The sequence below is a fragment of the Colletotrichum phormii genome (assembly GCF_030913505.1).
Source record: "Colletotrichum phormii strain CBS 102054 chromosome Unknown BDP81scaffold_1, whole genome shotgun sequence".
Classification (NCBI taxonomy): Eukaryota; Fungi; Ascomycota; class Sordariomycetes; order Glomerellales; family Glomerellaceae; genus Colletotrichum; species Colletotrichum phormii.
In genome coordinates, this window is record NW_026851443.1 from 3,761,264 (window position 1) to 3,781,215 (window position 19,952).

Here is a 19,952-nt window from a genome sequence, read left to right on the forward strand (position 1 = left end):
AGTATGCGCAACGGTAGAAACATCGTAGGACACATCTAGTACTGTTGTCGTCGCGACAGCGACAACATAGGTGCCAGGTACGAAGCCAGACTCAGCAATAGTCGAAATGGTCGTTCGGGCTGCGCCCAGGGGATCGGTCCCAGAGTAAGCGAGTGTGCTTGTGTTGTATAATCGCGGGTCAGGCACCGCGATGACCACAGTTCCTCGAGAAGCTATGGAAGCCCCCGGCGTGGGGTTGGCGACAAAAATAGTTTGCGGTGCCGTAATGGGGTTCGTAGTCAGGAAACTCGTCGAGTTGACCAAGTTCGGAAGCGATCCAGGGGCGATAGTTGCCGTACCAGTTCGAGAAACCGTCGTATACGAGGGCGGATCCTCCACTACCAGTGTCCCTGATCCATCAAGTCCCAGAATTGCCCTCGTAGTCGGCCCGGCCAAGATATCTGTGCCCGTGTAAACGCCATTGCTAATTGTCACGTACCCTGAATAGTTGCCCCCTGCGGGATTGCTCCCTAAAAGCTGGGGGGCAGCGGATGTGGTAGCCGAGATCGTGGGGAGAGCCTCGCAGTTTGATGTGTATGACGTAGAAACAGCAATGTAGGCGACATAACTGACGATGTACTCCAGAGAGTAGCACACACACGCGTCGACCTGGTCGTTGTTGAGTGCCTCAAGGCACGGCTGTGCCAGACTGCTGCCCCCTAGTAGCAGCGATGGCAAGATGAGCCTCCATAAGCTTGGCATTTTCGACATGTTTGGTCACGAACTGGGTGTTCAATGCCCCAAGGCTCGGTCCTTGATGGGCGCAAGGTAGGGAAACTTCCAACAATCTTCCCAGGAGCACTCTTCGGTGACCAGAGCAACACGTTTCCTTCATTAACAATAGAAATCAACAAGTATGGCAGCAGATATCACTTCATAGAGAACGATCGTCGAAAGGACCATTCTACATGCGTTCAAATCGATCCGGAGGAGTCCAGGCGGAGAGTCTATGACCATCTCGACCGTAACGACATGTTAATCCTCTACCGCCAAGTCTTTGCTATCTGATTATCCGGTTGCAGATGGGCTCCAAGCAGCCGTTTCCATAGCAAAGAGAACAATGGGGTCAATGTCAATTGACTGTTGAGAGATTCTTCAAAATGACAGGAATGTACGTGCGATGTTATCTTCAAGACCCGGATCAGTGTGTCTCGACTTGATCGCCTACATGATATCCTCATTGGGCAAACCGATTGAATTAGGGCGCAGAAAATGGAAGCTCTTGTGGCTCGGCGGCCCGCCAATACTCCATGCGAGTGCTTTGTGTTACGAAATGAAAGAAGTAGGTCGGATTCCAATGCGCCTTACATGGAAGCTATGGGTGTAGCACGAGCTACCGAGACGTCCGGTTGAGGCGGTAGCTACTGCATGGCTGGTTGCGATCGAGGTCCCTACTTATGAAGGGCATAAAGGGGTATTGAGGGTGAGTTGAGAGAGGTGTTGACTGTATGACTGTTAAAAAGGTTTCCGCGGATAACTCGGATGACTCGTACATTTGGATGTCTCAAAGGCGCGTGTAACACAGTAACAAGCACCAGACAGTCGGGATATGAGGGGTGTTCTCGCCGAACGCCCCGAACGGCGAGGAGTTTGCATTTCAAGGCCCCTCTCTTCACACCCCTAAGTCAATTGGCTTGTAATAGAATGATTTATCATAGTGAAGGCTTGAAAACCACGGCTTTTCACCCAAAGTACGGACAGCGGTCAAATGTTGTATGCATTGAGTTGTCACAATGCTGTGCAAGCTTCTCCCGATCGTGATCGAGCATGCGATCCAATCTCGCCGGTCTGCCAAGCCACCCGTGTCTCAACTGAGGTTGCCTGTCGTGCCTGTTTCCGTGAATAAACGTCATGAGCATGTTTAAAGTAGAAAGATACGGAGGAAGCGTCCGTGGCCCCGCAGGCCGGCCATTGCCCTCGGCTATCTAGTTGTCTCAAAGCCACAACGAGCTACTCAAGACAGGGATACAAGAGACACTCCCATTTGTGATTCAGCCAACTCAGGGTCGAATTCTGAATTCCCCACTCGGAACCTTGGGTTACCCAAAATGCTTGGAAAGTCCAGATTCAAAGAGTGAATCTTTGCGTCGAGGCTAGATCGAGTTGGAGCTCAGGTTCAACGCCCGCGAAGGGACCCTCTTCGACACCGTCACCTTCCGCACATGTGTTTTACAGCCATTCAATCGCAACTTCATCCAATAAGAAGGGACTCAAGCTCTGGTGACTAATATGAAGCAGTAACAATTAATGCACCAATCCGCGAGGGCCCAACCTCGACCCTGGCCAGGATCAATCCACATACCAGTCTTGGTCCTCTGGATAAGCCTCACACCTTATACCGCCGCCAAAAGACGCCACCTGGCGCACGTATTGCATGAAGCGCTCAATTGCGGCCTCATAAGTGGCAGAGGCTTTGCTGGACAACACCTCGAAATACAAGGCTTCTTTCAGGGTTGTGCCGGAGTCTTCCACAATTCTCTCGGCCGTTTGCTTGAAAAGCTCGGTAATGACAGCCGTATTCTCCCAGACATTGTTAACGGCATTTTCGCCTCCCCGCTGTCTCGATTCAGCCACCACAGCCCGATTCAGCTCTTCGACGCAGGTGTTGGCTGCTTCGGCAATGACGCAGGCACCGCCGCTCAGTGGCATTATCTTCACCGGGAAATCGCTTGTAGTCTGCAAGGGCTCCGGATTCAGACTCAGGATGTCGAGAGAGCTCAGATCTGATGGTGGCGTGGCGATGGAAACGAGCAGGCCTGGCCCGCTGATGTTGGCGTTTTGGTATATCAGCGCTGCAGACCTACTCTTGAGAAGTCGAAAAAGGCTTGGTCTGTGATCTGTATTGGAGCGTGCTCCTTCATGTACAGATCCGGACTCTTGGGTCTCATTGTCAACGTGATGGATTCTGACAGCAAACCATCCACCTTCATCTGTTTGTAGCTTTGCCATGAATACCGAAGGGGGCATAGCTTCGTCCCCCGTATTGGCTTGTTTCCCGTCGTTCACTAGTACCTTTGGTAATAACCTGCCGAGTGTACCAGCAGTGGCAGCCGGCCTGGTGAGTCGCGCCCCAGGAAGCCTCACGTGTAGACCCTTGTCGGTGATTTTCGCCGGATAAGCACTGGAATGAGAAACATAGAGATCGCCGTGTTTTGCGTACTGGACGACAGTTGCGGGAGCCCAGCGGTATCCCGGTACCTGGACTCGCGGGATAGACGAGAAAATAATGTCAGATGGCAGACTGCCGCCGAGGGCCTGGAGCCTCCGCCACAACTCACACATGCCCTCCTCGGGAGTCTCTCCGTGACCAATAAGAGGTACTACTCCTTTTGTGCTGTTGATACGCAGGTTGAGCAGCGTAGCTGGGCAAATCACCTCGTCGGACGCAACTGTGACGTTGCGGTACTTCAAGGCAACGGTGAGCATATTCAAGAAGAAGTCGAATCCTTTGAGACTGTGCTTCACCAGTTTGTCGTCATCATCGTCCCCCAGCTGCCACATGTGAGTGCTAAGGTCGCGAAACTCCGCCATGAAGCGGTATGCCAACACGGCTTCTTGTCGCGGTGCTTGCTTCAGAAGGTTGATGATTGACTCAAGCGAGAGAATGCCATCAGCGAATGACAGACAAAGCCGGTCGCCAATACCTCGAGCTCTGGAAGCTCCTGCTAGGACTGCCTCTTGTAGTGTCCACATTCTGCGCATGTATGGAGACAGATAAACCTGCGCTGCAACGTCCATCACCCCTTTGGAGGGATCCCGTACAATGTCGCCTATCTTCAAAGCTTCAAGCACTGCGCTTCTCCCCATTACAACATTGGCATTTGAGTAAATTTCTCGCATCATGGAGAGACAAAGATTCTTTCCGTATCCTGGAGTCGCTGGGCAACACATAGACTATAGTGTCAATCCAGATATTGAGCTGGCGTATTTTTGGTTTCGTCTGGATCAAGATGCCGCTGCCATCCTTCGACCCGTCTGTTTCTTTCTCTTCCACAACTTGATATGCCATCATCGCCCAGTGTTGTACGTAAGTCAGCTGGCAAAAGGGTAAGGCGTTCGCCGCCGGATTACCCATCCCCTCTGACCATACGTGCGAGAGAGCGACATAGTGATTATCGGAGTCTTTCTGTGACTCCTCGTCGATGCTGCAGGAACTCAAAGCAATACCCAGACTGCCTTCTTCAAGCCTTCCAATGCAAAAACAAGGAACATCGCCCTTTTGGTAGATTTCTATGAGATCCTCCTCGTCGAATGAAACCATTCCCGGGCAGTCGCAACCTTCGCTCATGTGCTTAGGCTCTGCTGGTATTCTGAGGCCGCAGCCATACTCGGGGCATCTTTCGTGCAAGTCCGCTACGGTTGGGTCCGCCTTGAACTTGCTGAAGTAGTAGAAGGTGGCGATGGTGTTGAAGCTGTCGCCGATCTTAGTGATGTCTCCAGGGCACCAGCCAGCTTTGATCACCGCGAGCTTATTGTCTCCCGAAGACAGATCAAGCAAGGAGGCGAACTTGGAGAACCAGGAGCGCTTGGCGGACTCCGGGAAGTGCTGTACACGTTGGTCCATTTCTGTGTGAAGAGGTCACATCAGCATTAGCTCTGGGGCATGGACCTTGCCGGTTTCCACTGGGATCAGCTCAACAGGGCACTGGAGGACGTGTGACTTACCGGCGACTGGTCCGTGGATAAGGGCAGTCTGGACCGCAGAGTCTAATGTCTCAGCTAAGCTGGCAAGGCACAAAAATTCCTCGGCGAATGCCGCTGAGAAGCCTGGAAACCTGAACTCGATTTCATCAAAGGCCTCGAATGCCCGATCCAAGCATTCTTTGAGGTGCTTTTCATATGTGTCGTCAGGTCGGATGGATGCCAGCGGACCACTCGCGCGTAATGTTGCAAGGTCCTCGTGCAAAGTCCGTGTAGACAGGCTGACAGTATCGAGATTTCCTTGATTGTCGTGCTTCCAAGATGTTTTAATTTTGCCATTTGTACAAGCCTCCCAGGAACTCTTGTATCAAGGAGTAGAGCAGCCAGCCTTGGTAATAGTCAATGACCTGCATATGCGATATTCCGGCTTTGAACCGCCCTTGAAGGGCATCGGCTTGAGTGGGAACATGTGGATAATGTGCGTTAAGAACCTCGCCATGCTGCGTTGGATAATTGAGGAAAGGTCCAGGTTCGTGAAATTGTTTGGTGCCCACTGATTGGGTCGCGGGGAATCGGAAGATGTTCCATGACGAGACAAACGCACGATGTTGAAGTATTCCAATGGATCGAGTCGCCCAAAACAATCAGCTGCCGCATTTGTCGTGGCTAGCACCGGCCTTTTCAATATCAACTGAAACTGATTGTGCAAAAGCTGTGTGAGAATAATCAAAGAATTTACAGGTCGAAGTAAGGAGCGAAGAGTTTCCATAGGAAAACTGGGGTAAACCAATGAGCATGCGGCTTCTGTGATAGCTCGTCGTCTCCTTGCGAGGGGGTCACTAGGCAGCTACATTGCCTATTGCTGACATCGGTGCTAGCGCTGACACAGCTGGAGCACCAGGACCAGTGTTATGACGACACACTAACGACGAGAGACGGACTTTCTACGAAGATGGTATCAAACATCTAGACTATTCGTATCAATTCAGTTCTAGTGATTTGAATCATTAAGGTGAGGCAAGGGTGAAAGTACACTTCAGCCCCGAGTGGTCGCTCCAAGAAACAGATCTATCTTCGCCAGGCAAAAGTAATTGCATTGGATGCAAAACTTCGATATGCAGTGGACTCAACCCCACCATGGCGACTTTGTCCATCCGATTTGCAGGGAACCTTTCGGTGCCGTCAACCCCCCATGTGTACCCAGTCTCCTCGCCTTTCAGCTCTTTCCACGCGTCGAGGAGGTCGTTGTCTTCTACCAGGCTTGCATCGATATGTGGAGTGACAGGATTGAAGTCTCCCGCTACCAGCCCGTGACCGACATCATGCAAAAGTGATCCAACACACTGTAGTTGAGCTGGACGACATGCCGCCCCGTTGGATAAAGAGTCCAGATGCACGTTGACCAATTGAAGTCGCTTGTATGTGGTCGTTTGGGTTCCCGATTGCGGTGATGGCACAAGCACCTCGCTGCATAGTGCATCCCGTCTGTAGAAAGATCGATACTTGATCCGCGAAACCCGTCCGAGACCCGCCAAAGCCGCTTTCCCAACGTGACCAAATTTGGCCTTTGATAGAAGAGTCATGGTGGCGAAAGCCGTGAGGGGAGCGCCGATCCAGTTCTTTGAGTCTTTTTCGCTAGAGATCCAATTCTCGCGAACTGTGTCGTTGGTCAGCAACGCACTCAGCATTGGTCTCGACACTTCTTGGAGGAAAATAGCATCGGGCGAGGGTGAATGGTTGATGAGATGATCGAAAATTGCGATGATGCGGCGGGCAGGTTCTCGATCAAATGCCTCCACGTTCCATGTGGCAAGAACAAAACGAGGACTTAAATCGGTAGTATTCTGGGGTGGGGTTGGTGGAGGATTATTGATGTCGTGGTTTTCGACTGTCTCCCACGAATTAGTCGTTGACTCGTATTGATGCCATGACTGCGCGATCGGTGTGGGTTCTTCCGCGTCTTGCTGTGTGGGAGACGAAGACATAATGGGTCCGTATTTCTCTCTATTGGTGATGCTGTGAGATTAAAGCGATCGAAGAAGGCAAGAATAAGGTGAAACACGCGTGGGATGTTGAGAACGTTGTAGTTGGACGGGGACTTAGTCATCCAGTGTCTAATTTAGCTGCGATCTAGGCAACAAGGTTGCCGGAGGGTTTCAAGTCACGTGCAAAGAAACTACCAAGGTAAAGTATCAACGTACTTCACATTGGTAGGTAGGTAGACACTTCTTTAACTGGAAGGTAAGGAGCATACCCATTAGATTTGGTTGCTGGTAATAAAAGGTTCTGTTGGTTCACGGGGTCGTATACGACAAATAGTGGTAGCAATTATCACTCGTCTGTTGGTGATCCTATTGCTTGTTCTTGTCTTGTTGTTCTTCTATCTTACACTGTAGGCAGGAGTCGGTCGAAGTAGGTAGTGACGGCCTGGGTGGTTGTCCCACCTTTTATCCGGCCGTGATGACTAAGCCAGTTGTCCCACTTCGCCCAGGGCAGGTGCCAGCCAGCCCATGGTACCTTCCCATTACTCCTTATCAGCCTTTGCTGTTCCAACAGGTTCTTATGTGGAGCAGGCGCGCCGCCGCGGAAGATTTTCTACCAACGGCCGTCAACGAATGTACTAATAAATACTAGGTTGCTAGATGCTGGCCGCAGTCCAACCAGAAAGAAAGCCATGTAATTAATTTAACGTCTGATTTGATGGCTCAGCCGTTTTCTATTGCGTAGAAGAGACCGATCAAAAGTACATGTAATTATTTTGTGTGGTTTACAAGGTCGCAAATCGAGACGATCTGATTTTATAAATATGATTAACTATCACATTGTTTTCCGCATCTAGATTTCAAATCCCCTTCCTTCCCCCCTTCTAAGCTCCCAAATATCTCACATAACTACTAGTAAATAAATCAGTGCACGCGATAATGAACCCAGTGCACTCGAGGCTCGAAAATTCAATCATGCAGAGTAAGTGTAGTCGAGTTGACATAAATGGCGACATGCATAATATTAAGCGCTTTGGCGTCGAAGACTTGACATAATTCGTCACGATATTTACGGTTGACTTGTTATGATTGGACGGAACAACTGTAGAAACACACTTGAATCTGGACTGGGAACGAATGTCAAAGATAAGGTCACCCGACGCCTGTAGGCGCACAGAAAACCATGGTCTTATCATCACAGGAATTTCGGGCTGCAGCCAGCTTACAAAGGTATATGGGCAATAGGCAGCGGCGCAGAAGCTTCACATAAAAAGCTGTTACTTCCCCAAAGTCTTGAAATTTACATTCTCGAGTATTTTCTTTCTCTTGTCAATTTCGGTCACAAATGAGTTCCAGCATGGCTAAAAAATCCAACGTTCAAGTATTGCACATGAGTCTACCTCGGACCGGTAGCTTCTTCATGAAGGCTGCATACGAAGAGCTTGGAATGCCTACTTACCACGGATTCGTATATATTGAGAGACCTGAAGATCATCTCCGCTGGTTCGATGCAGTGCAAGCCAAGTACTACGGGAAGGGCAAGCCCTTCACAGCTGAAGATTTTGATGATTTAGTGGGAGACTGGGCTGTCGTCTCAGATAACCCAGCGATTGGCTTTGTGGAGGAGCTTCTCAAAACTTATCCCGAGGTGAGCCACATCTACTTAGCTACTACTTGTAACTCCAAGGATCAACTGGCTTACCTCCCTATCTAGGCCAAAGTTGCGCTTGTCGATCGAGATTCGAACAAGTGGTACAAGTCATATGACGAAGGTGTCATCAGGTCTTTCTTTACCTGGAAGATGTGGGCTGTCCTCAATCTCATTGAGCCTCTCCAAATTCTGAAGCCCGTCACTGTTACGCGGGATCTACAATACGCAATATTTCGATGTAAGAATCAAGCGGAATGGCAAAGGAACGCCAAGATGATATGCCAGGAACATTCCGAGAAGATTAGGGAGCTTGTCCCTAAGGACCGTCTCTTGGAGTACAAGCTTGGGTCTGGGTGGGAGCCTTTGTGCAAGTTCCTCGATAAGGAAATACCGGAAAAGGCTTTTCCGCATCTTAATGATGGTAAAGAATTCGAGCTGTGGATGAATAATTTCCAACGGAGGGAGGTGAGGAGAGGACTGATGGCTGCGGCGAGGTATCTGGTCGTGCCGGTAGCTGCCTCTGGTATCGCGTTGGCGTTTATGAAAATCTGGAGGTCCTGGACATGATATTTGGTCAAACTCTGCGTCAGGATTACCTTGGACGCCGAAGGTTGTTTCGGGGCCGGGCCACATCGTCGAGATGAGGACGAAAGGGCCGGCGTATTACGCCGATAGCGCCTGCTCAGATTCCTCACGCTGTATGTGATCTATGGGGCGCCGCTAGCTTCTTACTCGGAATGACAGAAACCTTTACAAATCCACTCCTGGCCGTGTTGATTGCGCCACGATCACAAGGTCTCAGCGCCAGTGCTCGGCCCGTGAAAGGCAGATCTTCTACCCAAGAGGTGAAACCATGTCTCACTATCCCAACCGACTTAGCCAAGCCATCTCCCTGACGGAAGCGACGTAGGACAAGCATTGAGAAATGAACAAGATCTGGGAGGATTGCTGCAATGTCAAGTGGGTGACAAAATGGGATGTCTCTAAATTCCCCGAGCTCTGTTTCTACCATTCCTGTTATTGCTATTGTTACCACTCCTACCTTATTATTATTCCCGTTCTGTACTTTTCTAAGTATACTCTGAGGAGAATGAATTAGAAATAAAAAGCAGTCGTAGTAACAATAGCAATAATGGTAGCATGATTGGTAGCAGTGTCCGTAGGAATAGTTGGAATAGAGCTAAGGTACTTTTTGTTGAGCGGCCCACTGTTGTGTCATACACTTGAATGCGTCTACCCTCCTGTTCAAAATATGTAAGCCGGAAATTGACCGTCGAATTCTATACTGCCTAAGGAATGTCGCCAAGATTGAAGAATGACAACATTCGTAGGTAGCAAAGCTCGCATACATGTGTTACGACCCAACATGAAGACCAGGGCGTGCCCCGCTGACGCCTAGCGGCTACGGCGCATCATATATGCAGGACGGGACGGAACATTGGGGAAACCCCAGGAACGGAAGAACTATGGTACAAGTCACGTGATGATAAGAGATATGATAAGGGATAAGGATATGTTGGATATGCGACATATCCAACCGAGTCAAGGATATGTTGGATATTCGGCATATCCAACATATCCAGACAAAGTGGACTGTTCAGCACTGTTCAGTTAGGATCGGACTTGTATATAAGGATGGACTCGAGCTGGGCTCTAGGACAGACTTTCCATAGCTTCTTCAGCAATTAACTTCGTATCAGGATTAACATCCGCTTTCAGCTACTACCTTGACAAGACTACGATTGATCACCGAAGCCTTACCTACCCTTACGATTGACAGACATAGCTTCCCTGAAGCTATCCCCGACTACGATTACTGTTACCAGTTCCGCAGCCTCAACTTCTGCAAACTACCCCTACGACTAGCTGGCCGTAACATTACTGTGATTACCTTATCGTATGCTTACTTTCCTAATCGTCACGTGACTTGTTCTATAGTTCTTCCGTTCCGTGAGGAGTCACTTGAGTTCCCGGGTTCTCTGCATATATCTAGTAGATAGCCGCCGCAGGCCTGCGGGGCGGGCCCCCTGGCCTCGTTATGCATGTTGGGTCGTAACACGGAGTCATCATTATCGAAGCTTTTGCTTTGTGCCACAGTTGGTTGCCTTGACCTGCTCGTAACAATCAGCTGGCTGGCCGGAGCCATTATAGCTGACGCACTGCTACTGACACGAAAACTAGGCATCAAACCCTATATGGTGAGCCCGTAAGCTAATCCAGGCTTGAAGCCAGTTCAGAGAACTGCCTCTGGAAGGAGGATAAGTAACAGGAAGAAGCAGACCTGTTATGTATTTTGTGCATATAATCAAGGAGGCAAAGCAAGGCTGCATAAATATATGGCTGCATTTGTTCAGATGAATGTGGCTTTCATAGTTGTGCAAAAGGGGTATAAACAAGAGGTACAGTGTGAAGCGATTTCTGGCTTTCATGTGGAAGTCAGCAGAGAATGTACCTCTAGATGTCGTCAAGTAGCTCGTCAGCAACGGGGGTCCACAAATGTCTGTGCGTAGAAGATTTTCTGTCTACAAACCTGGAAACCGATTTCGAATCTTACTGTACGCCCATAGGTGACCCGCAGGCTGCTTTGAAAATTGTCTTGGCATTCGCTTCCTTCGCTGCTTGGCTTCGCCACAAGACGAAATCGGACTGAGATGGTGCCCGGGTTTCAGGGGAGTCTTAAAGGTCTGATACACCATCGTCCCTCAATATTAGTAAGACGTAATTCTTGGCTAGTCGTCCACCGCCAATTTCTCAGCACCAAGCTTGTCCAGGTGCAACCAACACTGGACCTGCATCGAATTGGAGGAGGTGTGCTTGGCGCAACAGTCGTCAGCAAGCCAAGTATTCATATCATTACTAAGCCGGCTACGAGAGTTAAGCCGTGTCACAAACGGTGTAAGCTTCAACTTACGATGCTCAGCGCACATGTAGTGAATTGGGCAGTGCACCCTAGAGAACACGGCAGCAAGTTAGAACGAAATGATTTAAAACCTTTTTAAGGACCATGTGCCAGAGTATCAAAGAGACTAAGATACATCATGCAGCATTAGGCAGTTTCTTCAAGTTATCCTGAAAGGCGAGTTGTTACAACGATAAATCAATCTTTCTACTAAGTACCACCTTACCTATCTGATTCTGTTTTCCTCCACGGACCACATCAGCTTCCTCCTATTGCCGCAACTACTTAAATACTCCGCTAAAATCAAGATGTCGGGTCTCAAATATTTCTCGTACAAAGAGTACGGCGAGAAGTTGTTACGGGAGATGCACTACAGCCAAGCAGTCCGGGTTGGAGACAACATTGAAATATCCGGCCAGGGTAAGTAAAAGTTTAAGATGATTACTTTAGTTGTCTAAACTCTCGCTGACTCTAATCTCAAACTCAAGGAGGCTGGGACCCAGAAACTGGAGTGGGTCCCAGTGACCTCATGCAGGAAATCGACCACGCATTTGCAAACGTCAATATCGCCCTGGAGGAAGCCGGCGGCCAAGGATGGTCCCAAGTTTTCCGCATCCGCTTGTATGCCCTCGACGAGGCCTGGAGTGAGGATGGCCTTGGCCAAATGGTAGAGAACATGAAAAAATGGGCTCCGAACCATGCGCCGATTCTTACAGGTATTGGAGCCTCAAAGCTTGGCCAGCCTGGTATGCGTCTCGAAGTTGAAGTTTCAGCCTACGATCCTCAGGGCCGGATAGGCTCATGAACAAATCTTGACTGTTGTAGATATTTGGACAAGGCAGGAAAATGATGATTTTGTTCACTACAACTTTGAACTGGCTGCAGTCACGATTCCCCTTGGATAGTGGCCTTGGATCCTCTGGGCGCGGGTTTCTGAACTGGGACATCAAGCACCCATGCTAAGGGTATCTGTTGAAGCATTTATGACTACAAAATTGTTGCAAATGATTTTTCGGGTTTAGACCCCTAGCGCTACCTCCTCCTTTGCCAATACCAAATACCGACACCAGCAATGGCAACTGCTGACGACGTGAGAATCCGCATCGTCTTCTTGATTGCGGGAGATACCACCATCTCTGCGGCAACATGGAAGTCTGACATGGCATTGATGAGCGGGTATGGTTCCTCCGGAACGTCTTTCCCCAAGAATATGCAGATCTCTTCCCAGCCGAATCCCTTTTCAAGATTCAAGACCAGAAGCTTGTCAGCAGGCACAAGAGCTTTTACGCTCTCTAGGCTATCGCAACCGTTAAAATTTGCTTGTCGTAATTTCGAGAGCTCAAGGCCATGACTTACTACTCAACATAGCTCTTGGACAGCGCTTCATTGAAACCAGGGTCACTGGGCTCCAGTCCACCAGACCATCTGTGCGTCATGGCTTTGAACAGCGCAGTCAGCTCCCAGATGAAACTGTCAAAGTACCTAGCGATTGACAAAGGCGGCTTCGCGAGCTTTGCATGGTAGGCCCCGAGGGATCCCGCAATTGATTTAGCCCAAGACTCTGGTGTACGCTCTGTCAAGATGAACTTGACATCTGGGTCTTCCAAGTACTCTTTGATGATGTTTGGACAAAGATAGCAAGGGCTTTCGACAATACACTAACGACATTAGATGAAGTCTTTTTTGGTTAGCTGACAAAACATTTCAACTTACGTCGTAACCGGCGAAGAGCTTGTCAAATTCGGCCCGTTGAAATGGGTTGTCGCTGTCATTGGCGATGATAGCCTCTTGAAGTGCCCTCATTTGCTGGAAGCCATACGGCAAGAGCTCTGAGATATGGAAGGGGGTGTAACCCAAAGTCTTCAATGCTTGCCATAATCCGAGAGTTCCAGTACTAGTAAATAGATGAGCCGCATGATTCTAAACCTAGAAGTTGCGCTTTTTTTCTATTTCTTACCGGCTAGGACCGAGTCCAATAACTTTCATTGAACGGCCTTCCGCGGGAGCGAGAAGTACATCGACAGCTCGGGACATTTTGATAGATCTGTGAAGGATGCAGTAAAGTTTGTTGGTACGTTGGTGCAAGCGGCGCGGTGTCGCTGACCCTTTTACTCGTAACCTCCAAATGTCCCTCCGCTGATAGACTCCATCGCAACTGCCGGGTTACCTACCCCAACTGCCCCCGGCTCGTTATCAACTCCGTCAACACGTCAATGACTCGTGATACTCGCCGACTCATGCGTGTGGGTTCCCAATGTCCGGGGTAATAATTGAGTTTGTAACGTCGTATCTCGACCCGCATGGCACTTTTCAATTAGCGCTCTGCAAAGATAATGTCAAGATAGCTATCTAGAATTATCCTTGCCATGGGCCGATTGCAGGTGATCTTATCACTCAGTTATGGTGGTATTGACAAATCGGTGCGGATGAGCGAATCAGATGCTTTAGAGTTCAAGGGAAATCGATAGGTTCATAATACCTGCTAGATGCAATAGTTATGTGTCTTTGTTTCGTTCTGCAGTGCCAATTGAATACGCCAGGTGTTCGTCCAATCACCCAGTTCAGCAGATCCTCCCAACAGCTCTGTCCAACTACACCGCCCCCATCAACACGATGCACTTCTCAACATCAGACGGAGCGGCCATGGTCACAGACACGGCTACGGCCACGACAACCCGTCAATCACTAAAGTTCCTGTTACATTGCTTCTCCGCCACCGGCCATGTTTTGCCAATGCAAGCCGTCGCCAGGGAGCTAGTTGAGCGTGGCCACGAAGTCGCTTGGACGACAATAGCGCCGCAGGAACAGCGAGTCCTTGCATCAGGGGCAACCTTCGTCGCTGCAGAGGAAGTCGTAAAAGTAGATGGCAATTTGGAGGGCGCCGAACCCAAAGATATGGCTGAGACGGCAGAGATCATGTTTCGAGGGCGTGTCACGGCGCAGGTCACTGATATCCGCCGTGTCCTCAAGACCTTCAAGCCCGACTTTGTTCTCAACGACGCTCTGCCTCAAGGCGTTGCAGCGCTCTACGAGCTAGGCGAGATTCCTCAGTATGCAACTCTAGGGGTTGTTCCGTTGTATTTGCCAGATATAGGGCCCGAGCCCATCGAGCATGCTGCTCAATCTGCTTTGGGACTGCTCATCAGTCAACCACAACTGGTGCTGCCTACAATCAACCCGGAGAGAGAGAAACTTGGACTGCCTGCCCTCAAAGTCACGGACACATATTCTTACAGTCCTTTCCTGCACATCCAGGCTTCGTGTCCTTCCCTGGAATTCCAAAAGGGCCCCGAGCCTATTCTTCCCCAAGCTCAGTATGTCGGACCTCTGGTTACGCGTCTTGCAGGTGCAAGTGTTGGTGTGCCAACATGGTGGCAAGACATTCTCGACGCCAAGTCCATCATTGGAATCACGCAGGGCACATTTGCCATGGACCCAACCTCACTCATTATACCCGCCATCAAAGCGCTTCAGAACGACAAGAGCCATTTGCTGGTTGTGCCTTCAAAACTCGCCGACGAGATTCGCGACAAGGTTAAGGTCGAAGATAACGTTCGCATTGCGGACTGGGTTCCCTATGACCTCCTCCTTCCACGCTGCCGCCTTCTCGTAACGAACGGTGGATACGGTAGCGTGACGCAGGCCCTTTCACACGGCGTTCCTCTTGTCTGCGCCGGAACTTCGGAAGACAAGAAGGACACAGCTGCGCGGGTAACTTGGGTTGGTGCAGGTATTGATCTGAAGACCGACACTCCCTCAGTGGACCAGGTTCGCGAGGCGGTTCACAAAGTACTCAACGAGACAAGCTACAAGGAGAATGCGACTAAAATTGGAAACGAGCTCAACGCACAAGGCGGTGCCAAGAGGGCGTGTGATTTGTTAGAAAAGGCGGCGGTAAAGCTAAGCTCCTCGACGGGAAGAACATAGAGACAAACCCGGGCGAGGAAAAGAGTAATGACGTAGATCCTCTCCAAGAATTGATAGTTAAAAATCCGCGCAGTGACAGGCTGACAGCAAACTCTGTTCCCGTAAAGTACCATTTCGCTTGCATCACATGTGTGTTAATTTACGAGCCCAGTCAGTTTTCTGTTTGTCAGGGTTTTGCCAAGAAGTGATACCACGTTGTACGCTGACATGGTGCAGATAACGCCAAGTTTAAAAAACCAAATTCAACACCACTTCTAAACACGGACCAAATATTCGTCCCGACGGAAAGCCCAGACTTTACGACACGCAGATTCATCACAATAGTTGTTTTAGAATAAGGAGCAAATGCAAGTGACCAACATCATGAACTATACCGGATATCAAGCAACAAAGAAGAACTAAGCCACTACCTTATGCAACAACCATCTCATTACTCATTGTCATGGCCTCCGAGCCTGAATCATGTCCTTCTCGCAGTCAAAAGACTGAGGGCTGAGATATGTTACCACCCTCAACTGGCCCTTGGCCAAGGCGCATCCAACGTAGTAATGGCTACCGCAACGAGATTCCAGAGTTTTGCGTCCACTGAGAGACTCGTTAGCAACTGCAATCGATGTGTAGGTTGAGGGGGACTTACAAGATATCGCTCAAGGCTTGTTCGTAGTTGTCCATCATTGAGTCCGACCGACGAGTAGAGAAGAAACTGCGAAGGCGGGCGAGGACATCTATATCATTCTTGCTGAAGTAATTGGGGGAGATGTACACCTTTGGTGAGATTGCTTTGCCGCAACCGAGGGTGTAGTAGAAGCCCGGTGATGCACGTCCAGGGGCTTCATCATCGAGCACATCCGGTGCGTCCGCGAGGAAGGTCTTCCAAAAGTCCTTGAGGTCGTCAATTGCCTCACCCGACATGTCGAGCTTGCCTCCGAGGGTCAGGCAGTCCATCATGTACTCAAAGGTTGTGTGCTTTGCTCTGATGTAGACTTTGATGCGAGCATCTTTCGGCGCCAGGCAGTCGATGGCGAGAATGCCCGTCTCAAAGTTGTATTTCTTTGTGCCTTCCCTAAGGAAGTCTAAGAGTGGCTCGGCGCCGAGTGATTGGAATTGTTCGGTCGGGAGGCTGCGGATAGACTGCTCCACTAGCTCGAGGTTCGTGATGCCGAGCTCTTCGGCCTTAAGTCCTGGGTAGATGTAGATCTTCATGACGGGACCGCTCTTCTCGATGTCGAGGGCCACCACAGTGCCTGCCTTGGGTGTTGTCTCTTCGATGAAGCAGTCTACGGTCTTTGTCCGGGTGCCATGGGGCAGGATTTGTCTTGTGAAGTGGTTGTACCACTCCAGGTCCAGATTGGGAACCAGCTTTTGTTGTTGGAGCTTGAAGATCCAGTCGTTTGTTGCGTGTCTGTTGAGAGGGTCTAGCTCTGTGCCTGCATGGAGTCCAATGGGCTCGAAGGAGTAGCGAATAACGGCTTGATTGTCGCGACCCCATTCCCAACTGAAGTCGATGGGAGTAGAGTCTGGTGTACCGGGGCTTCTCCATCTTCTAACATTGCCGTGGCAGTCTGGTGAAGGGCCGAGTTCAGGAGCGACGAAGAGAGAGTAAAAGTTGAGTTCGCGGTACTGGTCTGCTGCGCTGTAGCCGGCGTACTTTAGGAGCTTGGAGAACATGCGTCCCGTCTTGTCCCACCAGAACTGGGAGTCATCGTCCCTGAACCTCAAGACAGAGTTCAGGAAGTCCCAGGGGTCATTGGACATGATCATTTCACCCATATTGAACGCTTTGCAGCGGCGCAGGACGTGGTGACTGGGGCAAACAAGAAGGTAAAGATCGAAGGCGAAGGCGGTTCAGCAGAACCCCTGGACGATCGAGCTGGTGTTATATCACATGCCGCGACAGAAACCCCGCGACAACAGCCGCTGCAGTGGCTACTCAGCTCCCAGATCTTTGCTATCCCCTCGAATTCACCGTCGGGGTCTATCCGTAGGTGACGACTCTTGCCTAGCTCATTGGTTCATCCGATGCGGAGGTTGAGGCAGGGGTTCAAAGTCATCGACTCGTGGGATGACAAGGTAAATGTGTGGCATAGGCCTGTGAAGTTTCGTGATAGCTTGACCCGATCAGGGGATCCTGGACGATCCATGATGGCAACACAGTTTGCAAGGTCGATGGTCGCCGGCTGGCTGGGTTATCAAACGGTCGAAGTGGGGGTGAGATAAGCCAAAGTGCCCGCTCCAGGTGCCGTAGTTATAGAGATGTTGCGAAACAGGTATATATTAGTTATAATCCATACTTGGAGCTAATCACAATTGATTATACGACGAGTATAGTCTACTCCATACGCTATCTTTTTTCTACATGGCTTGGCACAACTGTTGGACGATTGCCTTGCCGTTAGCTTGCAGCTCGGATTGCAGTAATGCAATCTTGTCATTCTAGCTGAGAAAGACTCCACAAATCAAAGCTTTTTGGTATCTATCCATATCGGCACGATAAACCGGGCCCGGCACCCAGTCAAAGTATAATATATTAACCAGGACTACCGACGAGTCAGGATACACTCCACGATTACCCCAGAAGCCAAGATGAGCATCGACGTCGGCCTGCCAAAAAGGGAAGCAAGCTCAACCACCCTCGGACTCATCCGCTCCCATTCCCAATGCTTCGGCCGTGGGTTTACGTTAACAGTGGGACCTATCGAACGAAACTTTCAGCACTGCTTAATTGGAAAAGATAATTTCACAATTTGGCCGCGTACGATTTGTTTCCTTGATAGAGACCTGCCATCTGACTCGTGATGCGGGCGTAAAGTGATTCGACGAGTACCGTTATGCGTCATATCATCGAACAATCGCACCCCTTTGGGGTCGCCATGCCGCCCTTTCCACATTCCGATCTACTCCTTGTATGAACCCCCGTGCTCTCTCCTGAGAGACTCGACTTGCCACGTTACTCCTCTGATCCAATTGTTTTATCGGCGACCCCTCGCAAGCAATACGACCAGCGGGGTCTTACAACCACAACTGACCAAAGCAGTCAAAATGGCGCTTTTGGGGCTTTTGGCTCTCGCAGTAGGTGTGGCCATGAGACGAGCAGAGACAGACCACTGATTCAGGGCACTTTGCAGGCATTTTTGGGGGTTGTGGCAAAGTGCTTTTACAATGCTTTCCTGCACCCACTCAGCCGTTACCCCGGTCCGAAGTTTGCCGGCGTGACGAGGGCGTACTACCTGTTCTTTGATGTTCGTGGGGTAAGCCACTGGAAGGTCAAGGAGTGGCACGAGAAGTACGGCGAAGTGGTCCGTATCGCCCCGGGTGAGCTGTCTTACACTTCTGGCCAAGCTTGGCAAACGATTTATGGTACGTCCAAAGTGACCATCATCGTCTTGGCATTTCGTTCATTAACGTAATACTTATGAAGGTTTTCCCAACAAGGAGGGCACGGGCAACTTTGAGAAAGATGCCCAGTGGTGGAACAAGAACGTCAACGGCGTCGAGAACATTCTCACGGCCGACGACGCCGGCCACAAGCGCATGCGCCGTCTCCAAAACCCTGCTTTCTCGGACAAAGCCCTCAGGGCCCAAGAATCCGTCATCACCGGCTATGTCAAGCTCCTCATCCACAAGCTCCATGGGCTGGCATCGAGCGGGAGCACTGAGTCCGCGGCTGTCGTAGACATGAACTCGTGGTACAACTTTACCACTTTTGACATAATTGGTGATCTAGCCTTTGGCGAGCCCTTCTACTGCCTTCGCGATGCTAAGTGGCACTGGTGGCTGCATGCCGTCTTTGATATCTTCCAGGCTGGCACCTACCTCCGTGCCGCCCGTCGGTTCCCGTCGCCACTTTCGGAGATGCTTCTGCTTCTTATTCCCCGCCGCCTCATCAAGACTAGAGTTGCTCAGTTTCAGTTTGGCGTTGAGCGCGTGAACCGCCGGCTCGAGCAAGAGACTGATCGTCCTGATTTCAGTAGGTTCAACCAACACTAGTTCAATCAAGGCGGGCCACTGACTAGATTTGCAGTGTACTATATCCTACAAGGAAGCGATGAGAAGGGCATGTCAACTGAGGAGATCTACGCCGCGGCCCAGGTCCTCATCGTCGCTGGCAGTGAGACCACGGCGACAGGTCTGACCGCAGCCACCTACCTCCTCTGCGAGAACCCGCAAACTTTGGCCAAGCTCACGTCAGAAATCCGCAGCACCTTTGAGAGCGAGGACGATATAACCATCCAGAGCACAGCTGGACTAAGCTACCTGAACGCTTCTATCGAAGAGGCTCTTCGTTTGGGACCTCCTGGTCCTGGGACGTTTCCTCGCGTGGTTCCTGACGGCGGAAGAATGGTCTGTGGACAATTCGTTCCTGCTGGGTACTCAGTCGGTGTTCACCACCTAGCCGTCAACCGATCGCCAATTCACTTCAGCAAGCACGATAAGTTTCACCCCGAGAGGTGGCTTGGGGACCCGAAGTTTGAGTCGGACCAGAAGTTGGCGGCTCAGCCTTTCTCATTCGGGCCAAGGAACTGTATCGGAAAGAAGTAAGGCCAAGACTCCCTCCACTTCTCCTCTTGACTATGGCTGACTAATTTTGTAGTCTGGCTTATGCTGAGATCCGGACAATCATTGCCCGTTTGGTGTGGAACTTTGACATGAAGTTACACGCTGACAGCGCAGGCTGGCTAGGGAGGCAAAAGATGTTCACCACATGGCACAAGACGGAGATGAAAGTTTATCTTTCCCCGCGAGCCAAGTCATCATAACTGATGCATTATCCAGCACGTGGGGGGGCCTCTCTGTAATATTTGTTTAGCGTTAA

General features: G+C 50.3%; 9 protein-coding genes across 9 annotated transcripts; 4 read left to right on the forward strand and 5 right to left on the reverse strand.

Annotated features, from left to right (window-relative positions):
• Positions 1-2,328: 2,328 nt before the first annotated feature.
• Positions 2,329-5,093, reverse strand: BDP81DRAFT_389030 (uncharacterized protein; the record flags this gene model as incomplete). Its single annotated transcript, XM_060587209.1, has 4 exons — positions 2,329-3,813; positions 4,130-4,605; positions 4,705-4,961; positions 5,026-5,093. 4 exons carry the CDS (start codon positions 5,091-5,093, stop codon positions 2,329-2,331), a joined length of 2,286 nt encoding a protein of 761 aa, XP_060452250.1.
• A 328-nt stretch (positions 5,094-5,421) lies between these two features.
• On the reverse strand, positions 5,422-6,734 carry BDP81DRAFT_414391 (Endonuclease/exonuclease/phosphatase). Its single transcript, XM_060589360.1, has one exon. It carries the CDS (start codon positions 6,663-6,665, stop codon positions 5,688-5,690), a length of 978 nt encoding a protein of 325 aa, XP_060452251.1. The 5' UTR covers positions 6,666-6,734; the 3' UTR covers positions 5,422-5,687.
• Positions 6,735-7,873: 1,139 nt separating this feature from the next.
• Positions 7,874-9,074, forward strand: BDP81DRAFT_414393 (uncharacterized protein). Its single transcript, XM_060589361.1, has 2 exons — positions 7,874-8,310; positions 8,377-9,074. The coding sequence occupies exons 1-2, from the start codon at positions 8,008-8,010 to the stop codon at positions 8,878-8,880; spliced, it is 807 nt and encodes a 268-aa protein (XP_060452252.1). The 5' UTR covers positions 7,874-8,007; the 3' UTR covers positions 8,881-9,074.
• Positions 9,075-10,383: 1,309 nt separating this feature from the next.
• On the reverse strand, positions 10,384-10,802 carry BDP81DRAFT_414395 (uncharacterized protein). The gene has a single exon (XM_060589362.1). The coding sequence runs from the start codon at positions 10,740-10,742 to the stop codon at positions 10,491-10,493; it is 252 nt and encodes an 83-aa protein (XP_060452253.1). The 5' UTR covers positions 10,743-10,802; the 3' UTR covers positions 10,384-10,490.
• A 545-nt stretch (positions 10,803-11,347) lies between these two features.
• BDP81DRAFT_364159 (endoribonuclease L-PSP) lies at positions 11,348-12,017 on the forward strand (the record flags this gene model as incomplete). Its single annotated transcript, XM_060586483.1, has 2 exons — positions 11,348-11,632; positions 11,701-12,017. Exons 1-2 carry the CDS (start codon positions 11,521-11,523, stop codon positions 12,015-12,017), a joined length of 429 nt encoding a protein of 142 aa, XP_060452254.1. The 5' UTR covers positions 11,348-11,520.
• Positions 12,018-12,183: 166 nt separating this feature from the next.
• On the reverse strand, positions 12,184-13,474 carry BDP81DRAFT_487614 (uncharacterized protein). Its single transcript, XM_060595225.1, has 4 exons — positions 13,170-13,474; positions 12,926-13,106; positions 12,569-12,870; positions 12,184-12,509 (listed from the first exon to the last, which is right to left on the reverse strand). The coding sequence occupies exons 1-4, from the start codon at positions 13,244-13,246 to the stop codon at positions 12,245-12,247; spliced, it is 825 nt and encodes a 274-aa protein (XP_060452255.1). The 5' UTR covers positions 13,247-13,474; the 3' UTR covers positions 12,184-12,244.
• Positions 13,475-13,815: 341 nt separating this feature from the next.
• Positions 13,816-15,231, forward strand: BDP81DRAFT_414396 (MGT family glycosyltransferase). The gene has a single exon (XM_060589363.1). The coding sequence runs from the start codon at positions 13,826-13,828 to the stop codon at positions 15,137-15,139; it is 1,314 nt and encodes a 437-aa protein (XP_060452256.1). The 5' UTR covers positions 13,816-13,825; the 3' UTR covers positions 15,140-15,231.
• Positions 15,232-15,579: 348 nt separating this feature from the next.
• BDP81DRAFT_487616 (aromatic prenyltransferase) lies at positions 15,580-16,909 on the reverse strand (the record flags this gene model as incomplete). The annotated part of the gene is made up of 2 exons (XM_060595226.1): positions 15,580-15,724; positions 15,777-16,909. The coding sequence occupies 2 exons, from the start codon at positions 16,907-16,909 to the stop codon at positions 15,580-15,582; spliced, it is 1,278 nt and encodes a 425-aa protein (XP_060452257.1).
• A 1,269-nt stretch (positions 16,910-18,178) lies between these two features.
• On the forward strand, positions 18,179-19,896 carry BDP81DRAFT_444777 (cytochrome P450; the record flags this gene model as incomplete). Its single annotated transcript, XM_060591876.1, has 5 exons — positions 18,179-18,208; positions 18,265-18,496; positions 18,558-19,106; positions 19,161-19,674; positions 19,731-19,896. 5 exons carry the CDS (start codon positions 18,179-18,181, stop codon positions 19,894-19,896), a joined length of 1,491 nt encoding a protein of 496 aa, XP_060452258.1.
• Between the last annotated feature and the right edge of the window lie 56 nt (positions 19,897-19,952).